Genomic DNA, 15376 nt, shown 5'->3' on the forward strand with positions numbered 1-15376 from the left:
TCTTTACCATACCTTTTTTCTTGAAATCTTCTGGATGTAACTTTATGTACTCAAACATCTCTCGGTCTTGTTTTGCATGGATGTAATTTTCACGTTTAGTAAGATGATACCCAATAAACCACCCAATGGTAAGTGCCAGAGCCTGACGATGGACACCTAAAAAAAAAAAAGAAAAAACTTTACACACTGCATAACAGGCAGTTGGCCCATTGTCAGATGTTACAGCTAGGTCAGATATGGGTCAGTTAGTAAGCACAAAGAGATACAATTGTTATCCTGGGGAAATCAAGTTCAGGAATGTCAATTCAACCAGTTCCAGAGCAGACTGCTTCAATTAAAAGTGCATAGCATCTTTTATGCAAAGGTCTCATTCAGGAAGAACAGTGGATAAGGGTCCTGTAAGGCAAGACACTAAAAACTATTAAATCACACTGGAAATATTTGCCATCAGTGTCTTAACTCCTTTTGAAGTCTTTAATTGGTGTCTATAGTTTACTTAGCACAAACCTAGTGTTTTATCCTTGTTTCAATGTGTTCATGCTCTGCCAGTGAGTTCCTTCTAGAATGATGTAATATGGAATGTTGGGGGTCAGAGATTACAGTTGGAGTAGGGCTGAGCAGCATGCTGGCTGCTCCTGGTGGGGCTAGTCCTGAGATGAACTTCAGAACATGTAACCATCTACAATAAAGTCTCCTGAACTACTACAACCAGCTTGGACTCCGTTACTACAATTTTATGGCGACGAGTTGACTCAAGAACCTGCGTCTGCTACCTCTCAGGTTCAACTGGGAGTAACTGGTAACCTACTGTCAAAGAAGCAACCTCTGCATCTACAGCTGCATATCATCAACTAACTGGCAAACCTCAGCCCCACCAGGGACCTCCACATTGGTCGCCCTCTACGTAACAGTGCCAGCTCCTGTCTCAAATGCAGCTCAAGTCTCTACAGCGTCTCAATAACTGCAGCTACAGTCACTGCATGCGGTCCCTTCAGCCTCTCAAAAAGCTAGTTCCTGCATTGTTTTTTACTACAACTCAAGACAGTTCCTGCTGTATCTGTTTTTGTGGTTCCCTCTGGAGAGGTGTATTTCTGTCTTCAGTGGTCACAACTACTGGAACTGAACTGTGTATTTGTTCAAGGAACAACTTGTGGTCACTTTCACCCCTACAATTTATTCAAGGAACCTGATCTTGTTATTCTCCTCCATGCGCAAGAAGGGAGGGGTCTACATGGTGTTTTAACAGCTCCTTAATGTCTACACAAATCGTGCTACACATCTAGACCTGCACAAGAGCGGACCGGTGAGTTCCCCATGACAGGAGCGCACGTTTGCGAGCTGATAGTGTGAAGACGTGTTTGGGGACGGACTGCCTCTATGTCACGAGTCTCTTCTGTCATATTCAGGTGAGACATGTTGTGTCTGTTATTGTTGAACAACGCTCAGACCTCTTGTCTGTAGCGTTACCCAACCGTCATCTATATTTTGAAAAATCACCAAGCTCGTGCCCAATGCTGCACGCGCTTACCTCAGTGCAGTGTCTTGCTCCCGTGCGGTCTTTCCATTTGTGTGACCTACGTCAGCAGACCCGTCTTCTCTGTGACGTCCATTTCATCTTCAGGGATTCCTTCGTGCTTTCGGGCACGCTAATGCCATGAGCCACACAGGAAGACGTAAAAGGGTGTACCGCCATCTTGTGATTTGCCTATTCTCTTATACCTTTCTCCGTTCTGCCAACAACGTTTTCTTCATGAGTGCGGTGATTGTTTCCACATGATTCAAAGCCTCCGCTGGACTTGGACTTGATGCTCCTCTGTTATCCTGCTACACCTGAGCGTCGTACTATGATCTCTGATTACCGGAAGTTCAACACACGGAGATTGGAAGACACTGGTTTTTTTGCTTGTGTGGCGAGTGGCGAGCGAGTCCTATTTTCTCTTCAAGCCATGACGCACTTCGTTCTTCAGTCGGATCTTCTGTTTACCGGCCCACTGTACTTTCTCAAGTAACAAGGGACACCCCTGTATTTCGAAGTGTTGTTTTCTTATAACCTCGCCTGTCTCTCTATTTCGCGGTGACAGGCACACCATTGTCCACTTAACATGTCTCTTATAAAGGGGAATGGTAATTTGGTTGTTTTTCTTCTTTTATGCTTGCTACACTATTGTGTCTTTTGAACCAGTTAGGTATCCTATACCTGCGCACGCTTTAGTGCACATTATTTACCATTATAGCGCTTTTTAAATTTCTTTTTTTTTTTTTTTTTTACACACTTGTCAAGGTGTTTGGTCTACATTTAATTTCAGATTTATGGTAAAGATTATGGGTCCACACCCATAGTATCTTTCTTGCACACACTGCCCCACACAGGGTGTACACTTTCAGTCCCATCTCGTCCATATTCTAGTGTGCCATTACTCTGAGTAGGGTGATCAGTCTGGGTGATAGTCCCATCATTCCAGTACACAACGTTTTACCTCCACGCGAGGATGTTTTGCTCCAAGTGTTTATTTACCTCTCACAGTGCACGTTTTTACCTCCACACGAGGTGTGTCGCACGGGTTCCAGTCCCGTTGCTACAGTGCACTACTGGTGCACAATGCTTTACCTCCACTCGAGGTGTCTCGCAAGCGTCCTACTCCCATTGCTCAGTGCACATTGTCATTACCTCTACACGAGGTGCTTTCTTTGGGTGGTTTTCCTTGGTTCGGTGCACATTGTTTTCACCTCCACATGAGGTGTATAGCGTGGGTTTCAGTCCCATTGCTACAGTATAAAATGCTTTTTGCCCGTTCACGAGGTGTCTCACTTGGGTCTTTGTCCCAGTACGCAGTGCACATTATTTGACCTTTCAAGGTGTGTCTCACATCGTCTCTTGCCTTCATTACATAGTGCACGTTTTACAGTGTGGGTGTTTCTTTATTGCAACAGTGCACAACGTCTTACCTCCTCTCAAGGTTACCCCTGCACAAGCGAGTTGTTAACCTTTTTGGGTGTAGGGTTTGGGTTCCAGTCCCATTTCCATAGTACATGGTTTACGTTACACTGGGCGTTTTTTTTGTTTCATGTTTCATTGTCACTATAGCCCAGTCCTGTTCTCTACTTTGATTCTGTCTTCAATAAGTGATGGATAATTATGTGTAATCATTTGTATTTCTCTGCTTCTCTGTCTCCTGGTTTCCTCCTGCTCTGACTTGCCTCCTCGCATACCTTTTTTTTTCACTTTTCAAAAACCTTTATTGTGAATAAAAGAGTGTACGGTGCATTAGTGCAAGCAATAAATGACATCCAATAGAAAATAACGGATAGTAGTTAAGGCTAAAGGCACCTTCCCGTACAGATCAGTTTTGTCCACAGGATACAAAAAACATGAACTCAAACACATGTGTAACTCTCCCCCTTTCCCACATAATTGGCACGCATTATATCAAGGAACTAGTGCCAGTAGGTCATTATCTAGATACGAACTATGTGACAGGTGTAACAGTGGCTAAGATTGGTAATTGTCAGTGGCGTGTCTGGGCCTCGCACCTGTGAGAGCACTACGGTAGGGAAGAGTGTAAGCGCGTCTCGCTGTTAGTTCAATCCATCCCACTATTTGGGCTTGTGCGGGTGATGTGGCCTTCCCACGTGTAATTTAGTGTGATGGTTGAGTGTCTGTTGTTAGTGCATCCCGTGGTTCACCAGATGCTATGTCCTCCTCTTCCCGCTGCCAAAGAAGGTAGGCAGTGAAGGGGCCCCAGATATCCTTGGGGCGTGATGCTTGTGACAGTAGTTCCGCATAGTTATGCAGTTGCTCTTGCCATGTGGTCAGGGTGGATATCCAAGCCTTAAATTTGGGGGCGCGGCCCCGGCCCCAACTGCACGCCACATGGCGCTTTGCTAAAAGGAGGCTGAGTGCCAAGAATTTTGTGTGGGGGTCGCAATGACATGTGAGTGACCCAGCAACGCTGTCAGCGGGCATGGAGCAAGGTCCATTCCCAACATTTCGGACAATCCCACAAAGACCTCACTCCAGTACGCGGCAACGGCAGGGCAAGTTCATGCCAGGTGTAGAAAATCTGCTCCGTCCCTCCCGCAGTGGCAGCAGCGATCGTTGTCTCGCAGGCGGAATCTGTGTAGCTTGGCCGGGGTGTAATAGAGGCGATGCAGAAATTTAAAATGTATCAAGCATAACCGAGCGTTGCCCATCACGGCATTTGTATGAGTGCAGCTGGACTTCCATTGCTCGTCCGTTAGTGGGACAGCAAGATCTCTATCCCAGTCAGCGCGCGCTCGTAGTGTAGTGGGCGGTGGTACGTTCTGTACGTGTTTGTAAAGTAACGACACTACGTGCTGCGGGGCATCGTTCTGGAGGAGTGCATGTAGTGGAACTAGAGTATCGGGTTCTTCAGGGAAGCTAGGAGTGACTGCGCGAACATTCTGGCGCAGACGGGTGTACAGGAACGTGTCCATTATTGTGGGGGTGTGGTCCCCAAAGAATTGATTCGAGGTGCGGAATTGGCCCTGGAGATATAGGTCCCCCCACGTGTGGTAAGCCAGGTTGATTAACATTTTGGGCCCCATTTCTTCGCAGGTTACGCGCAGACAGGGGTCATTCTTCAGGGTCATGTAGGACGAATATAGGAACGGGGATCCCATGGTGTTGGCGAGGCGTTTCCACGCCAGCACTGTACAATCTACTGTAGAGGGATCGCGTTCTCTCTCTCGAACTGTCGTGTAGATGTACCCAGAGGCTTTTTCTGGCCTCATGTATCCGTCTTCCATTGCAAGGTGTGCCATGTATGGTGGAGGGTGGAACCAATAGGAGGCGAAATGACCTTGAGCACAGTCATAGTACCGCTCGGAGTTAGGGACATCAAACCCACCTTGGTGGTATGGCAGCATCAGTGTTGCCAATCTGATCCTTGCCTGTTTTCCGCCCCAAATCAGCCGCGATAACCGAGACTTTAGGGCACAAAAAAAATGTGTCCCAGGGCTATAAGGGATGTTAGTGAATAAATATAGGAGTTTTGGGAGCACCAACATCTTAATGAGGGAGATGCGGCCTGCCATTGACAGCGGGAGGCGTATCCATTTAGTGATATTATCTGTAATTTTGTCCAGGGCAGTGCCGTAGTTGGCCCGGTCCAAGGTGTCCAGTTGCCTAGTAACTCGGATGCCCATGTATTTTAGTTCATCCGTTTACCAAAAAAGGGGGTAATCTAAGGGGTAAGGCTGTGTTTTATCAGTTAAGGGGAATATAGCAGATTTGGCCCAGTTTATTTGTACACCAGCGACACCACCAAATTTTGTAATTTCGCGCAGTATGGGATTCAGGTTATCTTGGGGTTTTGTGACAGAGCGTCATATCATCCGCTTATAGTGAAAGGAGTATCTGTCTCTCCGGATATATGAGCGCCCGGTAGTTATGCTGTTGTCTGAGTTTAGCTGCCAATGGTTCGATGGCAAGCGCGAAAAGAACCGGGGATAGCGGGCATCCCTGACGAGTGCCCCTGTGAATTTCAAAGGGGGAAGAGCGTGACCCATTCAGTAGCACGGTAGCGCTCGGTCGGCAGTACAGCAGTCGCACCCAGTTCAGGAAGCTGAAAGGCATCCCCATGCGTTCCAAAAGTTCGAGTAGGTAATCCCATTCTAGCGAGTCGAACGCTTTTGTAGCGTCGAGGAATATGGCGGCAGCTTCACAATTGGGGTTTATGTCCTGCAACACTGCGTGTAGCGTTCGCAAGTTGTGGGACGTCGCTCGGTTAGGGACGAAACAGGCCTGGTCCGGCAGGACCAGTCGTTCCATCAAAAGGTTGAGGCTCGTAGCTAGGACTTTCGCTAGAATTTTAATGTCAGTATTTAATAACGACAAGGGCCGGGATGAGTCGCACTGTTCAGGGGGTTTACCTGGTTTAAGCAAAGATGTGATCAAGGCTTCGTGCATGGAGTTGGGTAGACTGCCTTCCTCAAGGGCTGCATAATAAACCCGTTTAAGGATGGGGGCGAGTAAGCGAACATATGTGTTATAAAAATCGATCGGGAGGCCATCCGATGATCCGGGGGCTCGACCGGATTTCATTGACATGATTGCTTTTGTTATTTCATCACGTTCGAGTTCATGGTGAAGGAATTTTTGTTGAGTAGGGCCTAACCATGCTATGGCTGTGTCGTTTAGGTAAGTGTCCAGTCCACTGGCATGGTTCTGTGTGAAGTGTATAGCGCAGTGTAGTGTTCTCTGAGGATGCGGAGTTGGTCGGGCAGGTTTCTGTGAATAGTGCCTTGTTCATCTTGTAATGCGGTGACATAGTTGGTGAATCGGGGAGGCCTAACCGAGGCCGCCAGAGCTTTCCCCGGACGCTCTCCCTCTCCATAGTTGCGTGCAGTGTACGGCTTCCAGCGGAATTTACACTCCCTGTCCGCTGCCTCCTCGTATTCCATTAGTGTGTCCCTCATTTGGGCTTTGATTTCTTGTCCGCGCGTAACATGATCTAGATCTTGTTCTACGACGCGCAGTTCTGCCTCTATCTTTCTGATAACCCCTCGTCAGGATTTAAGGATCCCACCCCCTTTAGCAATGCACCAGCCCCGTACCGTGACCTTGAAGGCCTCCCAGACTGTTGTGAGGCTGGACACTGACGTTGTGTTGCGGTCGAAGAAGTCTTGTATGTCTTGGCCTAATTCGGCCTTAAAGGCGGAGTCGCTAAGGTGGGCGGGGTTGAGGCGCCAGGTCAGGTAGGGAGAACTGTCCACGGGGATTTGGAGCTCTAAAAGGACAGGCGAGTGGTCTGAGAACGTGCGGGCTAGGTGTACAGCTCCAGTCAGCCAGTGTGTGAGGCCTGCTGATAAAAACACATAGTCTATGCGCGCCCACGTGGAGTGTACCGCAGAGAAATGAGTGCCTTGCCTGAGTGTGGGGTGATTGTGTCTCCACGCGTCCAGCAGAATCATGGTCCTCTACAATACCTAGTAGCGTTTTCTGTGTATTCGTGTAATGAGTCATGAGGGGGGTGCGACCCATCCATATGAGGTTGTAGTGTCGTGTTGAAGTCCCCACCTAGAATGACGTGTGATATCCAACGCTTGTATCTTGCCCCATAGTAGAAGCGATTCAGAAAAGGGGGTGGTGATGAATAGAGTGTCTGAATTAATCAGACCACTCTTACCCAGTCCAAAGATCAGGGCTTGATCCATCACCGTTATTTATCTCACTGCACCATCCCAGCTCAGAACCTGGCTATATGCAAATCAGTCTGTCCCTGGCCCAGTGCATCATGGGAACAGGGCAGACTAAACTACCAAGCCAATTCTTCACCAGAAAGGAGACAAGCTACCGGGGACCGGTTTCTGGCATTTCAGCCGTCTTCGGCCCGGCTTGCTTGAATCCTGATGGTGCAGTGAGAAAGGGACTCATGTCTGAGTATACCCTGCCACACCTATAGTGGCCAAAAACGATTCAGAAAAGGGGGTGGTGATGAACAGAGTGTCTGAATTAAGCAGACCACTCTTACCCAGTCCAAAGATCAGGGCTTGATCGATCTCCGTTATTTATCTCACTGCACCATCCCAGCTCAGAACCTGGCTATATGCAAATCAGTCTGTCCCTGGCCCAGTGCATCATGGGAACAGGGCAGACTAAACTACCAAGCCAATTCTTCACCAGAAAGGAGACAAGCTACCGGGGACCGGTTTCTGGCATTTCAGCTGTCTTCGGCCCGGCTTGCTTGAATCCTGATGGTGCAGTGAAAAAGGGACTCCTGTCTGAGTTTACCCTGCCACACCTATAGTGGCCAAAATTCAGACACTCTGTTCATCACCACCCCCTTTTCTGAATCATTTTGTCCACCATAAGCGTGGAAGGGTATACTCAGATGTGAGTCCCTTGCTCATTGCACCATCAGGATTCAAGCAAGCCGGGCCGAAGATGGCTGAAATGCCAGAAACCGGTCCCCGGAAGCTTGTTTCCTTCCCAGTTTAAGAATTGGCTTGGTAGTCTGGTCTGCCCTGTTCCCATGATGCACTGGGCCAGGGACAGACTAATTTGCATGTAGCCAGGTTCTGAGCTGGGATGGTGTAGTGAGCTAAAAAACGGTGATGGATCAAGCCCTGATCTTTGGACTGGGTAAGAGTGGTCTGCTTAATTCAGACACTCTGTTCATCACCACCCCCTTTTCTGAACTATAGTAGAAGCAGCGCATCGGGGTTGTCAATGTTAGGTCCGTAATAGCATGCAAAAAGGACAGTGTGCGATAGGAGTCTCCCCCATTCTATACAAAATCTGCCGTACGCGTCGGTGTCCGTCCCTAGTGGTATGAATCCCACTCACTGTTTAATTAAAATAGTCACCCCTCTGGAGTAGGAAGAGTAAGAGGAAAACAAGCGGCATGAAGCCCATCGGGATGCAAATTGGGGGCACTCCCAGACGCCAGTGTGTTTCCTGCAGCATGGCAATTGTCACCCCATGTCGGGCTAGGTAGCCCAGAATCTGTCGTTTCTTCCTGGGGTTGTTCAGCCCACGGACGTTCCACGAGATTAGCTTAATCTGTCGAAGTGCCTGTGCGTCACCTGTCGTACCCATACCGATGTGTAAAGATCAACATGTAGTACAAAAGTGGCATCTCATCCGTGATTTCTGGCAGTGCATCAGTAAACCCAATGGACCGCCTCCCACTCCGGTGGCCCCAACTTGCCGGGTACATAAGTCCCACCCAACAACATGAACCCCAGAGTAACGAGGGGTTCGCCCATAGGGGGAGTGAACCACTAGGGGCGCCCGACCTGCCTTTCCACCTCCCTACTTGCACCCACAGGCCTCCCAGCTAACAGCAAGGTAGCCACACGTGGGACGGAGGTGGGTGGCCGAGCAACATGTACACAGTAGACCATAATTCAGCGCTCCCATAGATACTTCACCAGTCTTGGAGTGGACCACCAGTGTGAGAAGTTGGCCTGAAGTATGATGTCTCCAATTCTGGGGGCACCTTGTATCAGTCCAAACAATCCCTTATGGTGGTGGTTGTAAGTCAACCTTAAAAGAAAAGCTATCCTAGGGGTAGCATGGACTAAGTAGCCTTCAAGGCTAAACTCAAGAGGGCATGTGAAGCCAGCTGTTTTACCATATGCAATCCTGTAATATCAAATGAAAGGACACCACACACGTTCTATATTATAAAAATATATGTATTTATTACTAGAATAATCTTCTGTACTCTTTATGAGTATAGAAGCACAAGCGTTTAAACAAAAGATCAGTTTTACATATGAAAGTTGCACGTTTATGGATGAGGCCGGGGGCCACTCAAACCATATATTAAAAAAGTGGTATAAATATCAAGTTACGAACAGTGGTAAGGCCTAGGGCCTTGAGAATCGCTGGGACTACTCGGGACTAACAGCGATGAAGTCAGGAGCGGCCCGCTAGACTCGGGTGCAGCGCTAAAAGTACACGCATGCACCAATTCAAAGTCAATGGTGCGTAAAAGTTACAAAGTTACTGTTTTAAGAGTCTTCCGACAGGACTAGAGTTACCAAATTTTAGACTTAGACACTAGAGGTGTAAACCACTACAGGAGCACCGGCGTTCATGAGTTACCTCACCCACAGGAAGCGGGTGCATAGGTGCCAAAGTGTGTTGGGTTTCGTCGTGGAGTTCGATGGTGCCTGGAGATGAAGATGCTGCAGGCGGCCAGGAGAGAAGAGTCCGGTTGGATCCAAGGGTGGATCGAAGATGTAGAGTACCTGAAAGCAGAGGGGACAGAGTTTGGGTCACTAGCCAGTGACCAGGAAGGAACCAGGCGATGTCGGGCGCAATCAGGTGGTTGTTGAGAAGCTGGTCTCCGCTGCCACGTGGACTCTGGGGCACTGAGGATGTCCTGGAGTGGATCACGAGCTGTCCCACGAAGGCTCTCGCTGTCGGCGGTGTCAGCTTCCGGATTGGAGTTAACAAGCCTTGGCAAAGGCACCCCACGCAGGATTCGAAGATCGCTTCTTACTCGGACCAGCAAGGTCAGAGAGGTTGCTCCTTTTCAGGGGAGCAAGGGCCAGTCTGGAGCAACCAGACTAGCAGTGTAAATTCAAAGGTTTGTCGATACTGGGCCCACTAGCCAACGGGCAAGCGACCGGACCAACGCGTTGAGCAGGAAAATGCAAAAGGGCCCCACGCAGCACTCGGTGAGTGTGGAGGGGAGAACTTCCGTGCAAAAGCTGCTCAGGGCTGGGGCTTCTCAAACCCCAATGCACAGCTTCGAGGGAGCCTCGGGAGCTGCACGGTCAGCACTTCGTGGTCTTTTCAAGATGGCCGGCCCCACGCTTCAGGTCGCCTCCACGGGTCTCAGATTCGCTGGGACTGTGGATCGGGCCGTTGGAAGGAAGGAACGCTGGGTCTTGTCGATCTCTGTCGCTCGAGTTCCTGCGGGAACTGCAACAAAGCAAACCTTGACGTGCTGGATGGTGCCTGTTTGCACAGGGTGGTCACTCCTTGACCACAAGAGAGATTCTTCAGTCTTCTACGTCGAGTAGGATGTCGAAGGGTCCAGAGTTTTGTTTCATAAGTTTCAGTCAGGATAATCTGATGTGCATTTGCACAGCTCCTACCTTAATTCCAAATCAAGGGGCTGGATTACCTGCTAGGTCCCTCCTATGGGTGGGACCCAGGAAGGGGGTGGTTACACCCCTTTCCCTCTGTCCAGTTTCGCGCCAGGACTGGGGCTGGAGTGCCCCAGATCCGGTTTGACTGGATTTTGCATGGGACACCTTGTGTGCCCCAGGCAGTGTCTAGTTTCTTTCAAACCTCCCTGCTCCAATCCACTATCTCCTGTCTGGGGTGGTGTAGCACCTCCCTGCGACAGAAAACTCTTTGTCCATGCCTCCCCTGCCAAGTTTCGGTCAGCAGCAGGAGGTCAGACTTGTGTCGGGGCAGCAGCATCCATTTTGTGATGCTGAGGCTCTGGTTAGGACTAACCGCGTTTAAGCAAAGTAACATGTCTTCTCCCTCTATAAGGGTGGAATGCTACCCCCGTCGCCAGGACTGGCGAGGGGGTAGTAATCCAAAGCGTATGACACCTTGCACGACATGTTTTGATAAAGCCAAACCAAAGTTAGCAAGTAACCGCGAGGATTATAATGCACTTAACAGTATATGGTATGGCAATATCCCGGAACAGCTAAGGGAGTTGGTCCTGACAGCTGCAGACAGGCTCAGCTCATGCTGGAGCACCATCTCACATAAAACCAAGCACTCTGCCTTCAGGTTTGTTAAGGCCTGCCATAGGAGTGACTTATAGGTATATATGTGTCCAGATATAGGTTTAGATATAGGTATACTATATCTAAGCAAGGGGTGATTACACCACCTTGCCCCAGCTGAGTGATCAGCCAGTTGTGTCGATTTCAATGGCCAGCCAGGGGTGGCAAAAGATATGCTGCAGCCCCTGGTAGGCCTTGGATGCACCTATGCCCTGGGCACCTATAGTGCATGGTACAGGGGCTGATCAGGTGTCCAGTACCAAATTGGTGATGTACCTATAGTACATGGATAGTAATTTAGAGCGAGATCAGCAGGCTGTGGGTCTGATTAGCAGGCCCACAGCCACAGTAAGTCAAAAACCAGTGAAGCAAAAAGCAAAAATTGGGGTGACCATAGGATAGAGTGAGCAAAAAGATGGCGTAATTTCTAGTCGGGCCACGTGACATAAGTGCCATTCAGGAATAGGCGGCGCCCTGAAGGGAATGTAATACATTCAGTGAACAAGTGCCCTATGCTTTCAGCCACTCTGCTCATCCTCACAAGGACTGCGTCGTAATAAGTAGAACATGGAGATGTAATCCCAGAGTTGGCTATGCAGGAATTATCAAAGAACTGTGTTATGCATGTCAAATCATGCTCGTGTCCTCCGAAGAAGTAGCCAATTGTGGTTCAGAGGTCTCACTGGCCAAGCTGAAAGGTTCTGCATTTGAACTCTGCCCGACTATTCATTTTACATGAAACTGTAATATTTAATGATTTAATTAACTATGCAGCAACTTTTTTTGTGAACCGCCCTCTTCACAACACAAGCTTGTAGGAGGAAATTGATACAGTAATAAGTCCTGAGGTGCCATTCACTGTACATCTGGCAATAAACTGTAACGTTACTGATTGCAAAACACTGACATTTTTGGTGTAGACTGCAGTAGAGGAGAGATATTTAATAAATTAAACTGATGGGTGTTTAGAATTAAACTGTTAGAAGGTGTGGTGTTTTAGTAACTTCTAGGAGAGGAGACTGGGTGGAGAAGTTCAGAGAGATGGAAGAAGCATGGCAAATGTTGGGGTTTGACTCCCATGACATGTTTAGCAGACCCCCCAGGATATAGCGGCATGGATTAGCCAATTTAGCGGCACAAAAATGGAAATTTAGCGGCACAAATATGGAAATTTAGCGGCAATTTTGCGGCATTTCATTTGGCCCTGGACCTTCATAAAGCAGCCTCCAGTGACCCCATCCGTCACCCGCCCTTCCTTACACTCTTTCTGCCTCCCAATTCTCCCTCTCTTAGTTGTGTTTTGCCGCTTTTAGGTCCTCTATCTTCCTTCCTAATTCACTCTTTCCACTGTCCCATTCAGCTTTCTGTTTCTCATGCCCCATCCTTTCTGTGCCTCATTCACTCATCCTCTCTCTCACACACACACACACACCTTTCTCTCCTTATCGATATCTCTCTCATCAGCCCAGTCTCTTCTCCCCCCGTCCCTCTCTCTTTCCATCTTCGTATCTCTCTAGCACCCTGCCTCTCTAGTTCTCTCTTGTCGCCCTCTCTCCCTTCCTAGCCCTCTCTTCTCTCTCTAACTCTCATACTTTCGTTCTTCCAGACACTGTCTTTCTTCCCCTTCCTCTCTCGCCCTATTTCTCGCGCATTCACCCTCCCTCTTTCTCTCCTGCTCAGTCCTCTCTACTTTTCTCCACCTTTCACTTTCATTCGCCCAGTTTCTCTCACCCCCTACTACCCTTTACTTCTTTCCCACCTGTGACTTCTTTGCTCACTCTTTCACCCCTTCTTTTTTGTCTCACCTGCCCCATACCCTCAGTTTTCATTCTTGCTCCCCCTCTATACCTTTGCGCTCCACTGCTACTGGATAGGGCAAAAGTAGGCACAGGCTGCTATAGGCTGTCTTCCATTGGCTGGAGGCTACTCACATCGGTGATTACTCAGGCTTTTAAGTGAAAGTGACACACTTTTCGATGCTAGATAACGTGCAATTTGAAAGTAGCACTTATTCCGATGTGCTACTCTGTAGTTGCTGACGTTGCAACGTGATTTGTTGATAGTATCAAAACTGTCTTGACTTGAGGATATCTACAAGGGGCCGGTAGAAATTGTAGCATGTCTTTATCGTTTAGGACACGAACATTTGACTCTAATTATCGTTTATCCATAATGAGCGTATTTCCTTTTGAAGCTCATTACCTGCCTTTGCATTTCAGACCTAGGTTTACTGCCAATGTTATCTGTGAAGCAAGAGGAGTTCAGTGCTGTGGGTTCTCTGCCGTATGGGGGGCGGTGGAGGTGCGAGCCCCTGCTTCCTGCTGGGAATCCAATCCCATCACAATCTTCGTGTTTGTTTCATTTCCCTCCCGAGACCCCCCGGCTCCAGAGCTCATTACCGAGAGGAATGTCGGGATTACACTGAGGCTTGTCTTCAGGGTGGGGGGGTCGGGTGTCCACTTGCAGCGGTGTTCACGCTCACCCCACATCACAGGCAGCGCAGTCTGTATACAGAGCAGACACACACACACACACTGCAAGGCACGCCGCTCCTCTCCAGCAGACACCCCCACCATGTCTCTACTTCCCTCCCACCCCCTACCCCCCCCCCCCCCGCCCTCTGGAAGATAGATGCCCCCCAGCCTCTGGCCACCTGCAGCCCCCGGCCCGCCCTGCAGCGGTGTCCATACGCACCCCACATCACAGGAGCGCAGTCTGTACACAGGGCACACACACACACTGCAAAGCACGCCGCCCCCCTCCAGCAGACACCTCTTGCTCTCTGCCCCGCCCCCTCCCGAAGATAGATGCCCCCAGCCTTTGGCTACCTGCAGTCCCCGGGTCGGTCTGTGCGCTTCTTTCGATTGTGAGCTGAGTGAGCTGCTAATGCCCCATTAAGCCCGGAATGTTATTCTTTCGTGCTTCTGTATGTGTCCTTCCCGCCCGCCCCAATAAACAAAGTAAGTCAGACCCCCCCAGGATATAGAAGCTTTTGTAAAAATGCCGCGATTTCTACAAAAAGTGCCGATTTCGCAGGCACTTTTGTAAAAATCGCGGCATTTTTACTAAAGTGCCGATTTCGCGGCAAATCGCGAAATCGCGATATCCTGGAGGGTCTGATTTAGGTCGAGGACTCCGTCGCACTGCTGTAAGCGGTGGGGGCGGAGCTCCGAAGAATGAATGTTTTTTAGTTAGGGGGCTTGGAACCCGCCCCTCTTCTCCATTGGCTGGCCTCGTAAATGCTGGCCAGCCATTGGAGTAGAGGGGCGTCACTCCCCTTAAGCCCCGTCTTTTTCGGATTCGGGGCGTGTTTTTTAGGTTCTTTGTACCTGTGATGTCATCCGTCACTCAAACCTAAAAACACGCCCCCCATTCCGAAAATATCGGAGCTTTGCCGCGGCCATTTTTTTGGTTGTTGTTGTGAGGAACAGCTTGTTTTTTTTTGTTGTTGTGAGGAACAGCTTGTTCTTTTGTTCGTTCTGATATTAAACCATCGTAAAACTAACAAGGAAGAATGTGCGAGGCAAAAAGAGGGTTTCGTTAGGCACGCGCGATTGTAATGTTAGCTCAGAGTATTCCATAGAGAAACCGTACAGTAGCCGGATGAGTGTATATGCAGAGACAAGTAAATGTGCGCACTTCTGTTTATGCACGCTCGCCAAAGCACCCGCCCCCCCCCCCCGGAAACATCAGCGCCAAAGCAACCACCCCCCCAACATGATGAGTGTGTATGCAGAGACAAGTAAATGTGCGCACTTCTGTTTATACACGCGCGCCAAAGCACCCGCCCCCCCACCCCCCTGGAAACATCAGCGCCAAAGCAACCACCCCCTCAACATGCTGAGTGTGTATGCAGAGACAAGTAAATGTGCGCACTTCTGTTTATACACGCGCAGCAAAGCACCCCTCCTCTGGAAACATCAGCGCCAAAGCAACCACCCCCCCAACATGATGAGAGTGTATGCTGAGACAAGTAAATGTGCGCACTTCTGTTTATACACACGCGCCAAAGCCCCCCCCCCCCCCTGGAAACATCAGCGCCAAAGCAACCACCCCCCCAACATGAGGAATGTGTATGCTGAGCCAAGTAAATGTGCGCACTTCTGTTTGTATACGCACGCCAAAGACTCCCCACCCGCCCCCCTCTGAA

General features: G+C 49.2%; 1 protein-coding gene across 1 annotated transcript in view; it reads right to left on the reverse strand.

Moving 5' to 3' along the window:
- Positions 1–15376, reverse strand: part of NDUFC2 (NADH:ubiquinone oxidoreductase subunit C2) — a 45346-nt gene that overhangs the window by 13180 nt on the left and 16790 nt on the right. Inside the window, exon 2 of the mRNA XM_086933904.1 lies at positions 13–156. Within this exon, the coding sequence (XP_086790030.1) occupies positions 13–156 (144 nt within the window). The remainder of the gene's footprint in view (positions 1–12; positions 157–15376) is intronic.

Source organism: Lissotriton vulgaris, chromosome 8, assembly GCF_964263255.1.
Source record: "Lissotriton vulgaris chromosome 8, aLisVul1.2, whole genome shotgun sequence".
NCBI lineage: Eukaryota > Metazoa > Chordata > Amphibia > Caudata > Salamandridae > Lissotriton > Lissotriton vulgaris.